This window comes from Anopheles aquasalis, chromosome 3, assembly GCF_943734665.1.
Source record: "Anopheles aquasalis chromosome 3, idAnoAquaMG_Q_19, whole genome shotgun sequence".
Lineage (NCBI taxonomy): Eukaryota > Metazoa > Arthropoda > Insecta > Diptera > Culicidae > Anopheles > Anopheles aquasalis.
Genome location: NC_064878.1, coordinates 17512196 through 17526279, shown reverse-complemented (window position 1 = coordinate 17526279; position 14084 = coordinate 17512196). Strand labels below are relative to the sequence as shown.

The window sequence follows — 14084 nt, the reverse complement described above, 5'->3', positions numbered from 1 at the left end:
ACTGTGGCGGGGCGTGAGAATGCGGTATACTGTGCGGGATGGATGCAGATATTTCATTTAAAAAAATTGCAACGAAATTATTAGGTCACCGGACCGAAGATGCAAAAAAAGGTCGGTTGCGGTTGTTGCGGTTACGTAAAGTTCATTTGCAAGCGCTTAAGCCTACACTGCTGGATCGGCTTACGCACTCTCAAATAGCCGGATTGCAATCGAAGCGGGATTTTAATCAACTTTTTGCATTCATTTTTGCAGTTGTTGCCTTTTTCATTCTCCTTTTCTCTTTTTTTTCTCTTTCGATTATGGAAAAGACAAATTGAATGTATTTCAATGGTGCGTAAAAGGAAAAGAAATGATTTGAAAGAGGAGACATGAGGTGCAAAAATTGAAGAATAAGCTCATACTCGAATGAGTACAATCTGATAAAAATAACTGAACGGAAACAAGGTGTAATCAATGATGGTAGAGCAAGAGGTAGTGAAGCAGTATGAGCTAGTTGTAAAAAGGAGATATGCAAGTAAGGAGCTGTGGAATAATCGACGATAAATGATTTGTTTGCTTGCTGGCAATTCTACGACAAAACGACACAAAAATGGTTATAAAACGGTAAACATCAGCAGTACTTTGTCGAGGTGCCCATACGAAAGGACGAAGTACAAAAGTAAAGACACAAAAAACAGAAGTGAAAAATGCTTCAATGATTTCAATCTGATAAAAGCAACAGAGCCGAAACATGAAATAATCAATGCTGGTAAAACAAGTTGAAACAACACTGACCGACTGGGCTAATCAAAATGCACATCTTATACGACCTCATAACCTAAAGCATTATCATCGGCAACCATATTTGTCTGTTCGCCAGCAATTTCGATTATAACGAACGGCCACAAACGTCCAAACGTCACTGCTCCCCTTGCCTTCTTGTCACTGATAGTACCACGGTCGGGACTTCTTCATTAGCCAAACGAGGCATTTATCATTAGCCACGGCCCATAGTTAATCACCAGCATGCGCTGGGATCTTTCGGCACTATCGCTGGCTGGCTGGTCCTGTATCGGTGGGATCCAATTTCATTTCCCCTGTGGTCTCCAGGTCGCATCGTGCGTTCTGTTCCCTGAGTTTTTTTGAAAACCATCAACCGGTACCGCGGTACCGGTACGGAACAGGCGAATTGATGATAAAAGCTCATCGATGACATTTGATCTTTTCGCCAATGGTTGTTTCGACTCGCGTTTGGTCTGGCATGGGCATTGGACTGTGGGCCATTGTTGGCTTTGTAGAATGAATCGCCAGCACTCATACACTCATACAGACACCGGTAGCTCCTTGCCATGGAGTTGCTGCTATCCGCTGCCGTCAGACACAGCAGCAGCGGCTGTAAGATAATACTCTACCCGCTTGATGACAATTATCATAAAACTTAGCATTAGAAATGCTGATCTACGAAATGGTCGTCCGTCCGTCCGTCCGTCCGGACCACTGGACACCGGTGCTGGTGGCTGTTTTTGCTTCCTCCCTCCACAACAGGATCGAGTTCCTCGGGTGTTCAACGTCCGAGTCCCCGAGTACCTCTCGGTGTACGACATCCGGGCATATTGCTCGAGGTAATTAAAGTTTTACACTCCAGAGTAGCAGCAGTAGCAGCTCTTTGGAGCTCGATCAATTTGCACCTGCAACCGGTGCATGAGAAGTCTCCTTCAATGCAGGAGAAACTCGGGAACCGAACCGAAAGCACATGTTCAGATTGGGCGGATGTGAAAGGAGCATCGTCGTTTTGCCCGACGCTCATCGCTACTTTGCAATCACGTCGGAGACGGAAACGGTAACTGCTTCGAAGTCACGATCGTCCGGACGCGAGAGGAAACAATTCGCACAATTCCGCTTGAGGTTGAGATTGGCGGCAAACCTTTAGAATAGTCAGGTCCCAAACAACTGTATCTCGCCGATAACTCACGTCTATCATGCACTGCCAGCACTTTAAACAAGGCCGGTGGCCTCTCTCGCCACGCGGTGCTGAGACAAGAGAAAAGAAAGAGCTGGAACTTGCACACGTGCGTCAGTTCTCACGAACAAAACGCCACCATTCCGTAGTATTTTCCGGCATGCTGTTGGATTAGATCCAAAAGTATTCTACGCGTGAGGCACGTGCTACCAAGAATCAGAACCAGACCGGAGTTACTTCGAAAAGCAGCAGAATTTGTGGCGCGCGAAAAGTGAATCAAGGCCACAAAAGCTAATACGCGGCACGTACACCTTTGTTTGGGGTTTCCATTCCGTTCTAATCCTACTTACATCGGGCATCGCTGCGCTGTAGGTGCATAGTAACGTCCATGACGCTGCCAGGTAGATCCCAAGCCGCATCATCTTGGGGCGTTGCGCCTGAGAACGGCTAAGCTGTAAAGGAGAAGAAGAGAAGGACCATTAGTATGACAAACGATCGACAAACGTCACGGACGGTCACAGATGTTTTCAATTAAGGCCCCATCCCCCCCACTTCCACGATCTCCACCATCATTCGTCGATCGTTTCGGTTTACACCGTTGAGTTGAGCACTCGTCGGAGAAGGAAGAACGCAGCAGCAGCAGCAGCAGCAGCAACAGCAGCAGCGGACCAGAGAATGGAGATCAAAATAAAATCATAAATTCAATCCGAATAATCCCCACCCTTCTCACCCCAGCGCAAGAGCGGGTCCATGCAAATTGGGACCGGTTCCGGGGCAGCAGCAGCAGCAGCAGCTCCCTTCCCAGACACGGGTTAGACATCATCGACCGGCTTTTAATCAGGTTTTCCACGCAGTTGTTGAGGGAACAAAACGGCCCAGCGGACACAGAGGGCTCCCGGAGGAACAACTGCTACCGCTTGAGCAGTGTGCTGATGAGTCATTCACACCGTTCACGGAGTTCAATGGAAATGGTCCCGGGGCACGGCACATGCCCGCGTGATCTGTCTCCACCAGCCGGCGGAACCGGTTGTGTCGTCCTCAGGACACTGGCCGATTGGTATCCGGGAGACACCAAATGCCGCCCGAATACCGGAGAAAGGGTGCTGTTGGACAGCAGCGCGACCAGCCAAGCCAAAACGATCGAAAGAGATCATCGTTCGCCCGCAACAACAACAACAACAACAGGCGATCATCTCGCGCTGGATCGTAGCTCATTAAGCGAAGCAGCAGCGCGTGTATGCGTGTGCGCTCGTGTGTGTGTGTGCTGCCTAATAAATCGACGAACCACCTCCTTCCCTCTGGCCATAAAGGGGCCATAAAGTTTTGCATATTCTTTCACGCCGAACCACACACGAGCGTCCCTCTCTTGCGCGTTCGCGCGCGCGCGCGTCCACTTCTCACGCTCCACATCCACCCTCAGATCCGCAGCTTCGGGAAGCACGCGGTTGGATACTGCGGTGAAATGGCGAGCCTGAAACCTACTGCAACAACCTGTACCTCGGTACGCGCATACTTCTCAGCGAGACAGCACAGGACTCGCAAGGGATTCAGCAGCGGAAAAGAAAAGAAAAGGAAAAGATCGCAGAAAGGGGATAGATTCTCATTCGAAGTGGGGGGTAGGGGGAAAGGAGACCGGTGGAAAACTTGTTTTAATTTATCCGCTTACAGAACGGTCCATATGCAAAGTGTCGTGCGACTTCTGCGGTCACCATGCAGAGCCGTTCCAGCCGCCTCCGTTGCCGCCGCCAGTCGGGCTGCCACATGTCTTCTGTGCGTTTTCGATTTCTTGGACCAAAGGTGGCCGGCTCCTTCCCCCCTCTACCATGGCCACTCCATGGCTCACCCTCACCAGCTCTGCCAGCCATCATTCCAGCTTAATTTCATTCATTTCGATCCTTCCTTCTGGGCGGGATTCAGGGGGAACCCCAATGATGATGATCATGATGATCATGATGATGATGGTATCCCTCACCGAAACGCGACCGGGAGCGAGAGGGGGGGGAACAGGTTTTAGGCGTGCGAGGAGCCGAGACCCAGAACCTGTCTCATCAACCTGCCGGGAACGATAAAGTGGAGAAAGATATTCGACAATGGGGCGAAGGAGTTGAGGAAAAAACATTCAACCACCGCCAGCCGAGCGATGTGACCGCCTGTGGCGTATGCTCGCGGTCGCTGGAGATCGACATGCCGGCCTCGGGGGATCAGGCACGCACGCACGATTCCTGTACAGGAAGCACCCAGAATTGGGGAGGATGGTCTGGTTGCCTTAGGAGTCAGGGCGGGTCAGGGAGTTATGATATTTCATGTTCCAAATTGGCACTCGACTCCAAGCGACACCAAGCGGGTAGATGGGTTTCTTCGGGATTCTTGCGCATCTGGTGACAGAGAAGCGACGTGGGATGGTGGAACAGTACGGTGTGCGATTGATCAAATTGTACGCCAAGGGACCATATTTGTCGCCAGAAGTAACTGAACTCAATGTGCTCCCAAGTTTAGAGACGATTCTATTCAGTTTGATGGCATCATCTTGGGCCATCAAAGACAGAATCTCAGAAGAACTTAAAATAAATGGCCGCAGTCATTCATCAAGGGTGAAATATGATCCTCAATTTGTTCCCAAAAGACATCTTCTGCTTATGGGTCATCAGAATTATCCAGAATCATCTGAGAAGCTAAGGGGATCCTCGCGTGTAACAGCTGTATAACAGTATACAAACCACGAATTACACGTATTTACCCCCCATCTGTCAGTGAAAAAGATCCAAAACCAAATCGCTGCGTTGGTTGCGTGCTTCACGAGGCTCTCAAACATAAAACCCATCTCTGATATCAATCAGGCGCAGTAATGAATGCCCATAAACGCCCCGTTTTAATGCTTCTAGGGGCGCTAGCCCCGGAGGCACATAAAACTGCGTGCGCGCCCGCACACAAACACGTCACACCTCACACGTGGCGATCGAGGGCCGAACGAGGTAGTCCTCCGGATGCCCATCGTCTTCAGCCGACCTTCGACCGAGTTGTAACACCTGATGACAGCGGCAGGGGCCGTAAAGACTGGTGGTGATGGTGGTAATTACCCTGTTATCGATGCTAATGTAAGCCCGGGGAGTCGTGGCCATTCGTTTCGAAACTAATTACAGCCATCCGGAGGGGGTGCGTAAGGGTGTTTACCATTACCCGGGGCTCTGTCGTGCCCTTCGTCCACTCGAAAAGTACCCAAAAAGTGCTCTTGCACAGCCACACCCCTTCGAAGTCGTGAGCTTCTGATGCCGGTACACCTTTTTTGGGTTTTTTCTCTTTGTTTTTTTTTAGTTCGGGTCGACGCTCGTGACACCATGTCGTACATACAGTGCTCTCAGCACATCACTCAGGTTGTATGCACGACGATCTACAAAATATGATGTGTGTACGGACCGGCGGCGGATGTCGCCATCACTTTACCAACCAAGATACCGACAGCTGGCCACCCGGGACCACAAACGTCCTAATTATGTACGCGGCTTGATTTGCATTTGCGTCCCCTCCCTTCCGATCCCAAACTCGATGATCTTCAACGATCCAGCCTCCAGTCGAATCCAGACGGTCGGTAAACGGGAACATAAATTTAGCCCAACGATCGACGTCCACCTTGATGACGTTTAATTAAGCGACGCTTCTGCGTCTGGCTGTAGACGCCTATAGACGCCGTGGCCCAATTCACCTATAAATCGATCGATCGCCTGCGGCCGCTTGCGGAGGGCTTCGGCGGGAAAGACTAAGCCGAACGGCGAGGTGTTCGGTGCGGTTAATTGATGGAGAGTGATTTTACGACACACCGAACCGCTGGCCGAGCGCGGTGAGCTTCAGTTGTTCGGTGCGACCACGGACATCATTCCACATTACCGTGATTTATCGAGCACACTTCTCTATTCCTTCCATTCTCTCGCTCTCTGTCGCTCTCTGGCTTGGTATACCCGCTGTTGTTTGAGGTAGAGCACAGAACAAGAATCCGTTTGTATGCGTGAGCAAGAACCGATCAAGGTGTGGTGTGCTGCAAGTTTCAGTCGGATGTCGATACTGCCGATGGCGCGATGGCGGAGCAACAAACTCACTGAACCTGAACCTCCGCAGCGCCAGCAACACTGACTTTCCCTTTCGAACTAACTGTACTCCGGATCGGAGCCGTCTCGGAACACTCCACCTTTCGATCGGCCCGGCTTGTTGTTGTTGTCTGGTGACATTGTTGATAGCAACGTGAACCTGCTCCGGATTTTTGAAACCCCTCGATCGCCACGCGCGTCTGGCATCAATCATCACCGTTTCTCGATCGTTGCCGCACCTCTTTTCTTCGCTTCCTTCTACCGGCGGTCATCAGAATGCAGGAACAACTCCGGTGACGCGGAGAACCTTGAGGTGTTCGTGACTGTTGCACCGTCAGCGCCAGTCCGGCTGCTCTAGCTAGCGCTGAACTGGACACGATCGCGGAAGGAAAGCAACGTCTCTACCCCCTTATATGCGTCTCCCCCCCCCCCCCCCCCCCTCTGTTACGTCACACGCTGCTTACGGATGAGTAATGGATGTAGAATTTCCGCTCTCGACACCAATAAACGGTCCAATTACGTGGCTCTTAGTGTTTTTTTAACGAGTTCTCCGGGACGGATAGAGTGGTTTGTGGAAGAGAAGAAACTGTCGTTGTAACGGGCCGCTGTAGACGACTACTAGTGTCCACCGCTGCCAGAAAATGAAATCACCTCTAGTCTCGCCCTCTAGAACGCGGCATATCGAGAAGAGTAGAACGAGATCATGTAGGGAGAAGCCTGCGAGCGACTCCGTGGTGGTACTGGCTATACCGTGTCCACTAATGTAACACCGCTTCTCACTTAAGCGGATTAAGCGGATTCTTTTATAGCCCATCCTCGTTAAAAACGAACCACGGCGTACCACCCATGGTAAACACCCAAGCCCTAGTATCAGTCCGTGACGGAGGGGATCAGAAGATTTGTTCAGAAGTAAGAAGTGAGTTATGGTTTATGACTTCTTTAGAGCGACCGAGGGCCACGCCGATGATTGTCGTCAACGGTGTTGGCTTCGCCTCACAGAGACAATCCCGCCGGAGGTGAATGGCTTTTTACGACCGAAAAACACGCCCAGCGAACTCCTAGATAGCGTCGTGCGTTCTCGAGGTTCGGGTGTGGCTTTCGAAGGGGCTTAAGCCGGCCCAATGTAAGCCATTTGCGAACCCTATCAGGGCATCGGCAGTTTTTTTTTTGTTTTTGAATCGACTCATAGACGGACACAGGTGGGCTGGTTGGTTGGCGATCGAACTCCAGTCCTAGTTTTGCCACTACCGGTGGATTCTGGCTCCGGCTTTAAAACATACGATCCGCGATCCAAGTCGTAAAAGTGTTCTAGCTTTTATTGCAGCCGACGTGCTGTTTTACATATGATACATATTCCGATTCCAATTCCGGAGGGCCCCCTAATATTCAAGTCCGAACGCCGTTGCGAACTAGGTTTTTCAACCTTCAGCTGAACTTCTTGAAGATCACGCCAGATCACACCAGATCTTCGACGGGCCAGAGAATGGAAGAATTATATAAATCAAATCACCTTCCAAAGATTGTTGTACAGTCCAGGCTACTTGCGGAACGACACCGATTGCGCCATGCTGTGTTTGTACCGCAATCGACGTCCCCAACGACGCCTGGACTGGACGAGGGCATAGACCAAAAGTGAAATGAGAGTATTCGATCGCCAATCCGGCTCAAATTTCCCTATCGCTGCTACCGCGGACTGTTCCTGCCGTCCAAGCCAAACCATTCAATACTGGTCTTTGGTGTTGTGGCCTGTTTGCCAATATTCCTTCGCCATTCGCAGCGGACGGGCCTATCGGACGAGTCAAAACAAGCCAACCTACGACACCGTACCGCGCGGGGCGCTATCTAGCTGACCTGCTTCTATTTCACCACGTCCTCGAGTGGCGCACCACAGGAGGCCCGGTCGCGTCGGTCGCCCCCCGTTGCAGGAAATTGGGTTAGAGAGACACGGAGAGATTTATGAAGCCGATCACCAACCACCATCGGTCCGATCGGTCCGGATCGAAGTGGACACCCCTAGGGGTGGCCGCACGGTAGCTGGCAGTTCGATCGTCGCCCCTCTGGATCGATGGTGCAATCTGAATGGTCTCCAGGCCTAGCAGGACGAGGAGTGCCGTGCGACAACTTTCGGGGTCCGCTTACGCAATACGACGCCATCATCTCGACCGAAACCGGGGGTTCATCTGGTTGGCGTGCGTGCTGCGATTGCGATTGATACCGTGGGGTGGGGCGTAGCGTGGAACCGACATGGAGACAACAACGATATCAATAGAGGTACACACTGACTGTCTGTGTGCTTAAATGTGTCACGCAAATTTCTGCCAAGATATGCATAACGCCACGCAAGCGACTTGTTTTTTTTTTTTTTTTTTTGGGAGGGACGATTGAGAGTGAAGTCGCTGACAATGGACGGTTTCTTTTTTGTTTGCGACGCCGATTTTTCTTCGGAGTCACTCGCAGTGGCTCCCAACCAGATCGAATACAATATCAAACGGTGTCAGCCATACAAGCCGTCCGTGGGTCTGTTGTTGGACGGGGGGCTTCCTCATCACTTTCGATCGTTTTGTGGACGTCGTGACCGAGCTGCAGCTGCCAAACAGCTTTTGCGAAAACTCCGCCGACCCATATATCCGCGACCTCTCTAGATCTTTGCGGGGCTGTTTTTTTTTCAATTCCAGCGCCTTAACCTTTTGGTCTTTACCGATGGCCGCATGGGACCGTTTGGGCCAATTTGGTGTTTACTTGTAATGGCTTTGTATTCAAAAGATCGAGATTGATGTCGAAGGAACGAAGGGGGCCCGCAGCATTGCAGCATTCACGTCTCTGTTTGTAGTAGACAGAAGAGTGGTCCGGCGAGGCGAACGACCTGGCATCCATCCAAACCTCGTGTGGTGTCTGGGCGACATAGGCCGACTGACGAAAGACGCCATGGCTGGATCCCGCCCTCTTCTTCGCGAACACGTTTAAATGCCTTCGTCGCGACGACTGTCCTCCTCCCTCTCAGGAGAGATCCACCACTTCCTCTTTACTGGCTATTCCGTGTAAGCACCGTGTTTCGCCCGCTTTACGACTGTTTTATCGCCCAAACGTTAAGATGCTGCTGATGACCGCAGCACCAGTCAGCGAGAACCAGAACCGTACCGCACTTGATCATCACCGAGTTTGGAGCCAGGAATTTGAGGAGCAAGTGATTTGTTTGAACTTCTTCCCACAAAGTCCGAAAAAACTGTTCTAAATCTGAATATCCTGGGTAGTAGAGATTGTTTTAAAAGACTATTTTGGTCCAAACCGGTCTATCGGAACCATTGGCTATTCTGAGCGCGAAAGAAATCGACACAAATCATAGCGAACCATAAATCATAACTAGTCCGCATGGCTTCTGGGTTAAACCTCCACCACTAGCAGGACCACCAACCAATCCACATTTTACAATCTGGGCGGATCAAGGCGGTGGCGGTCTCTTTGCAAACCTTGTGACCAACAGTGACAAATCACAACTCGCTACTAATGAGCACCGGGAGGGCCGGTCCTGGCAGCCTCGTTCACCGCCACCACCACCACCATTTTCTGTGAAATTAATTTCCGTTTTTGTGTGCGTCACGATCTGCCTGAACCGGTGAACGATGATCGTGGGATCATTGCGACCAAGGCACCAACAGTTTCTGCCCCATAGTTCATGAATTATTTAGCGACATTTTCGGTTCGGATTCGCAGATTCCGTCCCAACAAAACGAGCACCAGCACCACCAGTGAACAATTGGAAGTGATTGTTCACCATTGTGGTCGCCAGTGTAAAGCTCCCCGATAGTTCTACAAGCTAGCTGCTTCTGACTTCCGCTGTTTCCGACGACGGAGAACGGAGGCACGGCTGTATGTTTAGCCCAGCCTTCGCCATAGCCAGCGGGCCAGCTGGCTTATCGGGAGAACTTTTCACTTTCCGTCGCTATGGCAGGGAGGGGGCCCGGAGATTTAGCTCCGAAAGTGGCAAACCATGATCACCTGGTCGACGACGGCAACGAACGAAGAGAAGTCCAATGGTCCGATGTCCAGCGATGGAGCGAAGAGCCGGCAAAAGCAGCCTCGCAGAAAGCAATGAAAAGAAAAAAGAAACCTTCCCGGCAAATGTCACACCAAGTGGCCTGCAGTGGTCCGGCAAAGAAGAAACCGTACCGCATATCATTTCGCTTCACCACCAGCACCCCCAGCACAGCCACCCTCGACTGCCCATGAAATCAATAAGTTGAAAACTTTATTCGATTTTTATTCATATTTATTCTATCGATTTCTTCTCACATTTAAATATTTGCCAGTGGAACTGGAACTGGTTTTTCTTTTCTTTTTTCTTTTTGCTTTTTTGTCTTTGCCGATTTCAGAGCGACAATGAGAGCAAGAGAGAGAGAGAGAGAGAGAGAGAGAGAGAGAGAGAGAGAGAGAGAGAGAGAGAGAGAGAGATCTGCACACACAAAAAAGGCGAAAATTTTCCATCCCCAAAACCCCGGTATATCGGTCGGTATCGGATTGCAGACCCAGCCCAGCCCAACTCAACCGTGTATGTGTATCTGTGTGTGTCAAGGGGAGGGGGGGGGTGCTTCCTCGCTAGGCCACTGTCCACAGTCGGTGCGGGGCTTTTATGACACCGTCAACATTCTTCAATTTTGTCACGCAGCAGAGGTAAACACAGCGAGCGAGCCAGTCTCCAGGACAAGAGAAGAAGGGTGGGAGGGTTGGAGTCTCCAACCGAAGAAGTCCAGGCGGTCCATGGCACGCTTGTTCACCGCAGGGTGTACGAGACATACTTCTGGACGATCCGGACGCCGATCCGATCTCAGCACTGAAGATCCAACCTGTTTCCGATGTTCTCCCTCTCTCTTTCTTTCTCTTCAGTTCCCTCTCTCTCTCTCTCTCTCTGTCCTTTTTCGTTTCATCTGTTTGCCTCCCTGGAGTGTCGTCTGCTTCTAGCGGACCCATTTGCTTAAATATTCAAACATATGACCGCTCTCCGTTCCCCTGGCTCTCTCTCTCTCTCACTCTCCCTCCTCTCTCTCTCTTTGTGATCATGCAGCGGCTTACTGATCGCCGTTGGCCACTCGAACAGGACCGCAACGGCAACGAAGCAACGAGGGCTGGTGCGCACGATATGATTTGTGAATTTAATTTTGTTTGATTTGTGGAATCTTCGGAACACACACAAAGACACAAACACCTGGAGCCTTCCAATTCTCATGCCGCATCACAAATGCAACACGATCGCGAGCTAGAACCGACCACGAGCAGCTCCATATCGATATCATCGCATTGGATCGCCGACAGACACCGATTAGTGGCATAATTTGATCACTTCACCGCACACACACTCTTAGGCGGGCGCAAACAATCAGTGACACGGACACGGACACGCACACGTCGTGCGCTTCGTTGTTCTTCGTGCCTTCGCCTGGTGTCCTGTCATGGCGGCGGCGTCAGTTAAGCGCTTCGATAAGAAACGATGATTACGATCACAGCGGACCGGATGGCACCCCCGGACCCAGGGGTGTAACATAAGTTTTGGCTTTTTATCACCATACCACACCGGGGAGAACGGGCCGGCCAGCCAGATGTTTGAATTCTACTTTCGACCGTGCGGTCATAATGGTGATCACGGCGCTGCTGTTGCTGCTGCCGCTCGAACGTCGCGCGCAACGGTCGATGCGTTATCGCCGGGTTGACGCAACAGGTGTTGCGGCACCGAAGAACAGCGCCTTGAACGAAGAGAGCAAGCGATCGAGATCGAGGGAGGGATCGCTTGCTAATTGGACAACAACGGAGGAGTAGGAGCAAATAAATTCCCCCCTACAACTCCCATCCCTCCGGTCAGCGGTCGTTTTGATGCTGGGTAATATATTGGATTAGCTTATTCGTAAAATTAAATTAGAACAAAAACAAGGACCCAGGGCAGCAACGATGCTAGCGAAGTATTAGTGTGCGTTCTAGCAGCTGTGCAGGTAAAGGAACTCCTGATTGAAGCTCGCTAATCAGCGTCGAGCCAGCTCGAGCCTCAGTGATGACTAACAAACCGGTAAACCACATCCAAAAGGGCCCTCCACCGTGAGAGTGGGAGAGAATTCCTTTATAAATTATTCAACAAAATTGCAAATTTCACCACGGCACCAAGCAACCCCCCACTGAGGACTGTTCTGTTCTGAGGAGCATCCTCATCATCGACCGCAAGAGAGTCTTAAGGGCTACGAGGCTTACGAGTGTAGTTAGTAGTTTTGAATAAAAAGAAAACAAATCTATCAAGCCGGCAGCAGCGCGAGGCGCGCGCACTGTCTGGGGATGACAATTCCCTTTTGCTGCGTGTCACTCGCAGTGGGGAGTCCATTGACGCAACCTACGGAACCCACCGTTTTCTCCAATCATCAGCATCATTAATGCTAATGCTTCTGGGCTGAGCGAGCGCGAGCACGCGAACAAACTCAAGCTGAGGCTGAGGCAGGGCTTGACAAATGAAGGAACCCTTTTTGACAGATCTTTCGATGATTTGGTCTCTGACAGCAACGATGGCGACGACGACGACGACGACGACGACTTCTCATCATTCCATACCACATTCCATGAAGGTAATCGCGTCCTCCACACCTCTTGTATCGTGCAATACCGCTCCCCGGTAGCCCATTGTATTCCCTTCCTCAATAGAGATGCCTTTAGTGAGAGGGCGATAGATACATTAAAGAGTTTACCCCAAGACGGTGACAGACCGAGGCGAGATGAATGCTGAAGCAACATACAAAGCAGCAATCTTAAGCCATTTCATCAGTCCCTACGATGCGCCTCAAAGTGAACACATAACCTCAAAGCGATCTACAATGGACAGGCGGGGAAGGGGGAGTCGATGTGATCAAAAATAAAAGTACCAGACACATACACACTCCCGCACACACAAATGCTCATTGTCTACGTTAACGTTTGGGTAAACCGTTTGGCGCCGGGGGGAGGCCACTAACAACAATCCGGTTGCCAATCCTTCTGCCTCGCGGTGTGCTTCTTCATCGTCGCCTCTGTGCCGGCAAAAAAACAAACCCATGTTTTGGGGGCTTAACCGATGGGCCAACTGGTCCACCAGGTACCATACGGTACCGCGCGATCGATCGCGATCACCTCGCTCGACCATCCGTGGCCAATGGCGGCCAACGAGTCGCGTTTTTTGTGGCTCCTACAAAGTTGATAGCAAGTCGCTTCGTTCTACATTGCAACAGAGAAACCGAGGCGATCAGATTCGTCGTTTTTTTTTTGTCAGAAATTGACCACCAGCTGCACAGTTGCCACATCGCGTGGCCGGTTTGGAGAGGATTATTGCGTCCATATCGTAAGCTCCCTCCGCGGAAGGGGCAACCGACGTCCAATGTGTGGCAGCCATTCGGCGTTCAGCTTAACGTTCCGGCGGCCAGAGCACGTGTCTGAAGTGATTGCTTCATCAATCCGCGGACCGGGCGGATCATCGGTATACCCGCGCGTTAATCCGATCTTGGACCCGGGAGTGGATCAATCCATCCAGCGTAATCGTAATCCGGCTATCAGCGGTCACACAGCAGCAGCAAAGGCACAGTAGAAGCACATAAACATGCCGTGACGAAAGCATCCATTTATCTAGAAAATGGCAAATCGAACTCCAAACACACACTCGACAGTGACAGTGGAGCTGTTGGCATATTTGCTCGCAACACTTCGCGGGCTAACGGGTCCCGCGCCTCACTTCTACCATGGGTGGCCAGCGCTAGCATAAACGTCGCCAAAACGGTTACCGCGATCAATCTTAACTCGCTGCTCTCCTCTCTCTCTCTCTCTTTCGATCTCTTCCTCCTGATGCTGCATGGTTGGGTGATTCGCAAACATCTTGTCTTCTCGCAGCGAGCCCTCGCCGGACCGGGCGATAAATATGTTATCGCACTTTACGATCCTAATCCGCTTTCCGGCCGGACATCTCGTCAGGTCGGCCCAGAGTCCCGTTTTCAACACCGTGTAGCACACCGGTTGTGGAGAGGAGTCACGCTTAATTGCCGCCGGCATCGATCCGATGAATCATCGATCGT

At 51.1% G+C, this 14084-nt stretch overlaps 1 protein-coding gene across 12 annotated transcripts in view; it reads right to left on the bottom strand.

The window, feature by feature from the left end:
• The window catches only part of LOC126576121 (venom metalloproteinase 3), a 92155-nt gene that overhangs the window by 64914 nt on the left and 13157 nt on the right, over window positions 1-14084 (bottom strand). For 11 of the 12 annotated variants that reach the window (XR_007608294.1, XR_007608295.1, XM_050237237.1 and 8 more), the window contains one exon: window positions 2290-2391. Coding sequence is in view for 10 of the 12 variants with exons in the window: in XM_050237237.1 (XP_050093194.1) it covers window positions 2290-2361 (72 nt within the window). In the remaining 2 variants the exon portion in view is untranslated. Of the gene's footprint in view, window positions 1-2289; window positions 2392-2669; window positions 2692-14084 lie in introns of those variants that run through there. The other variant, XM_050237243.1, reaches the window with a different exon arrangement.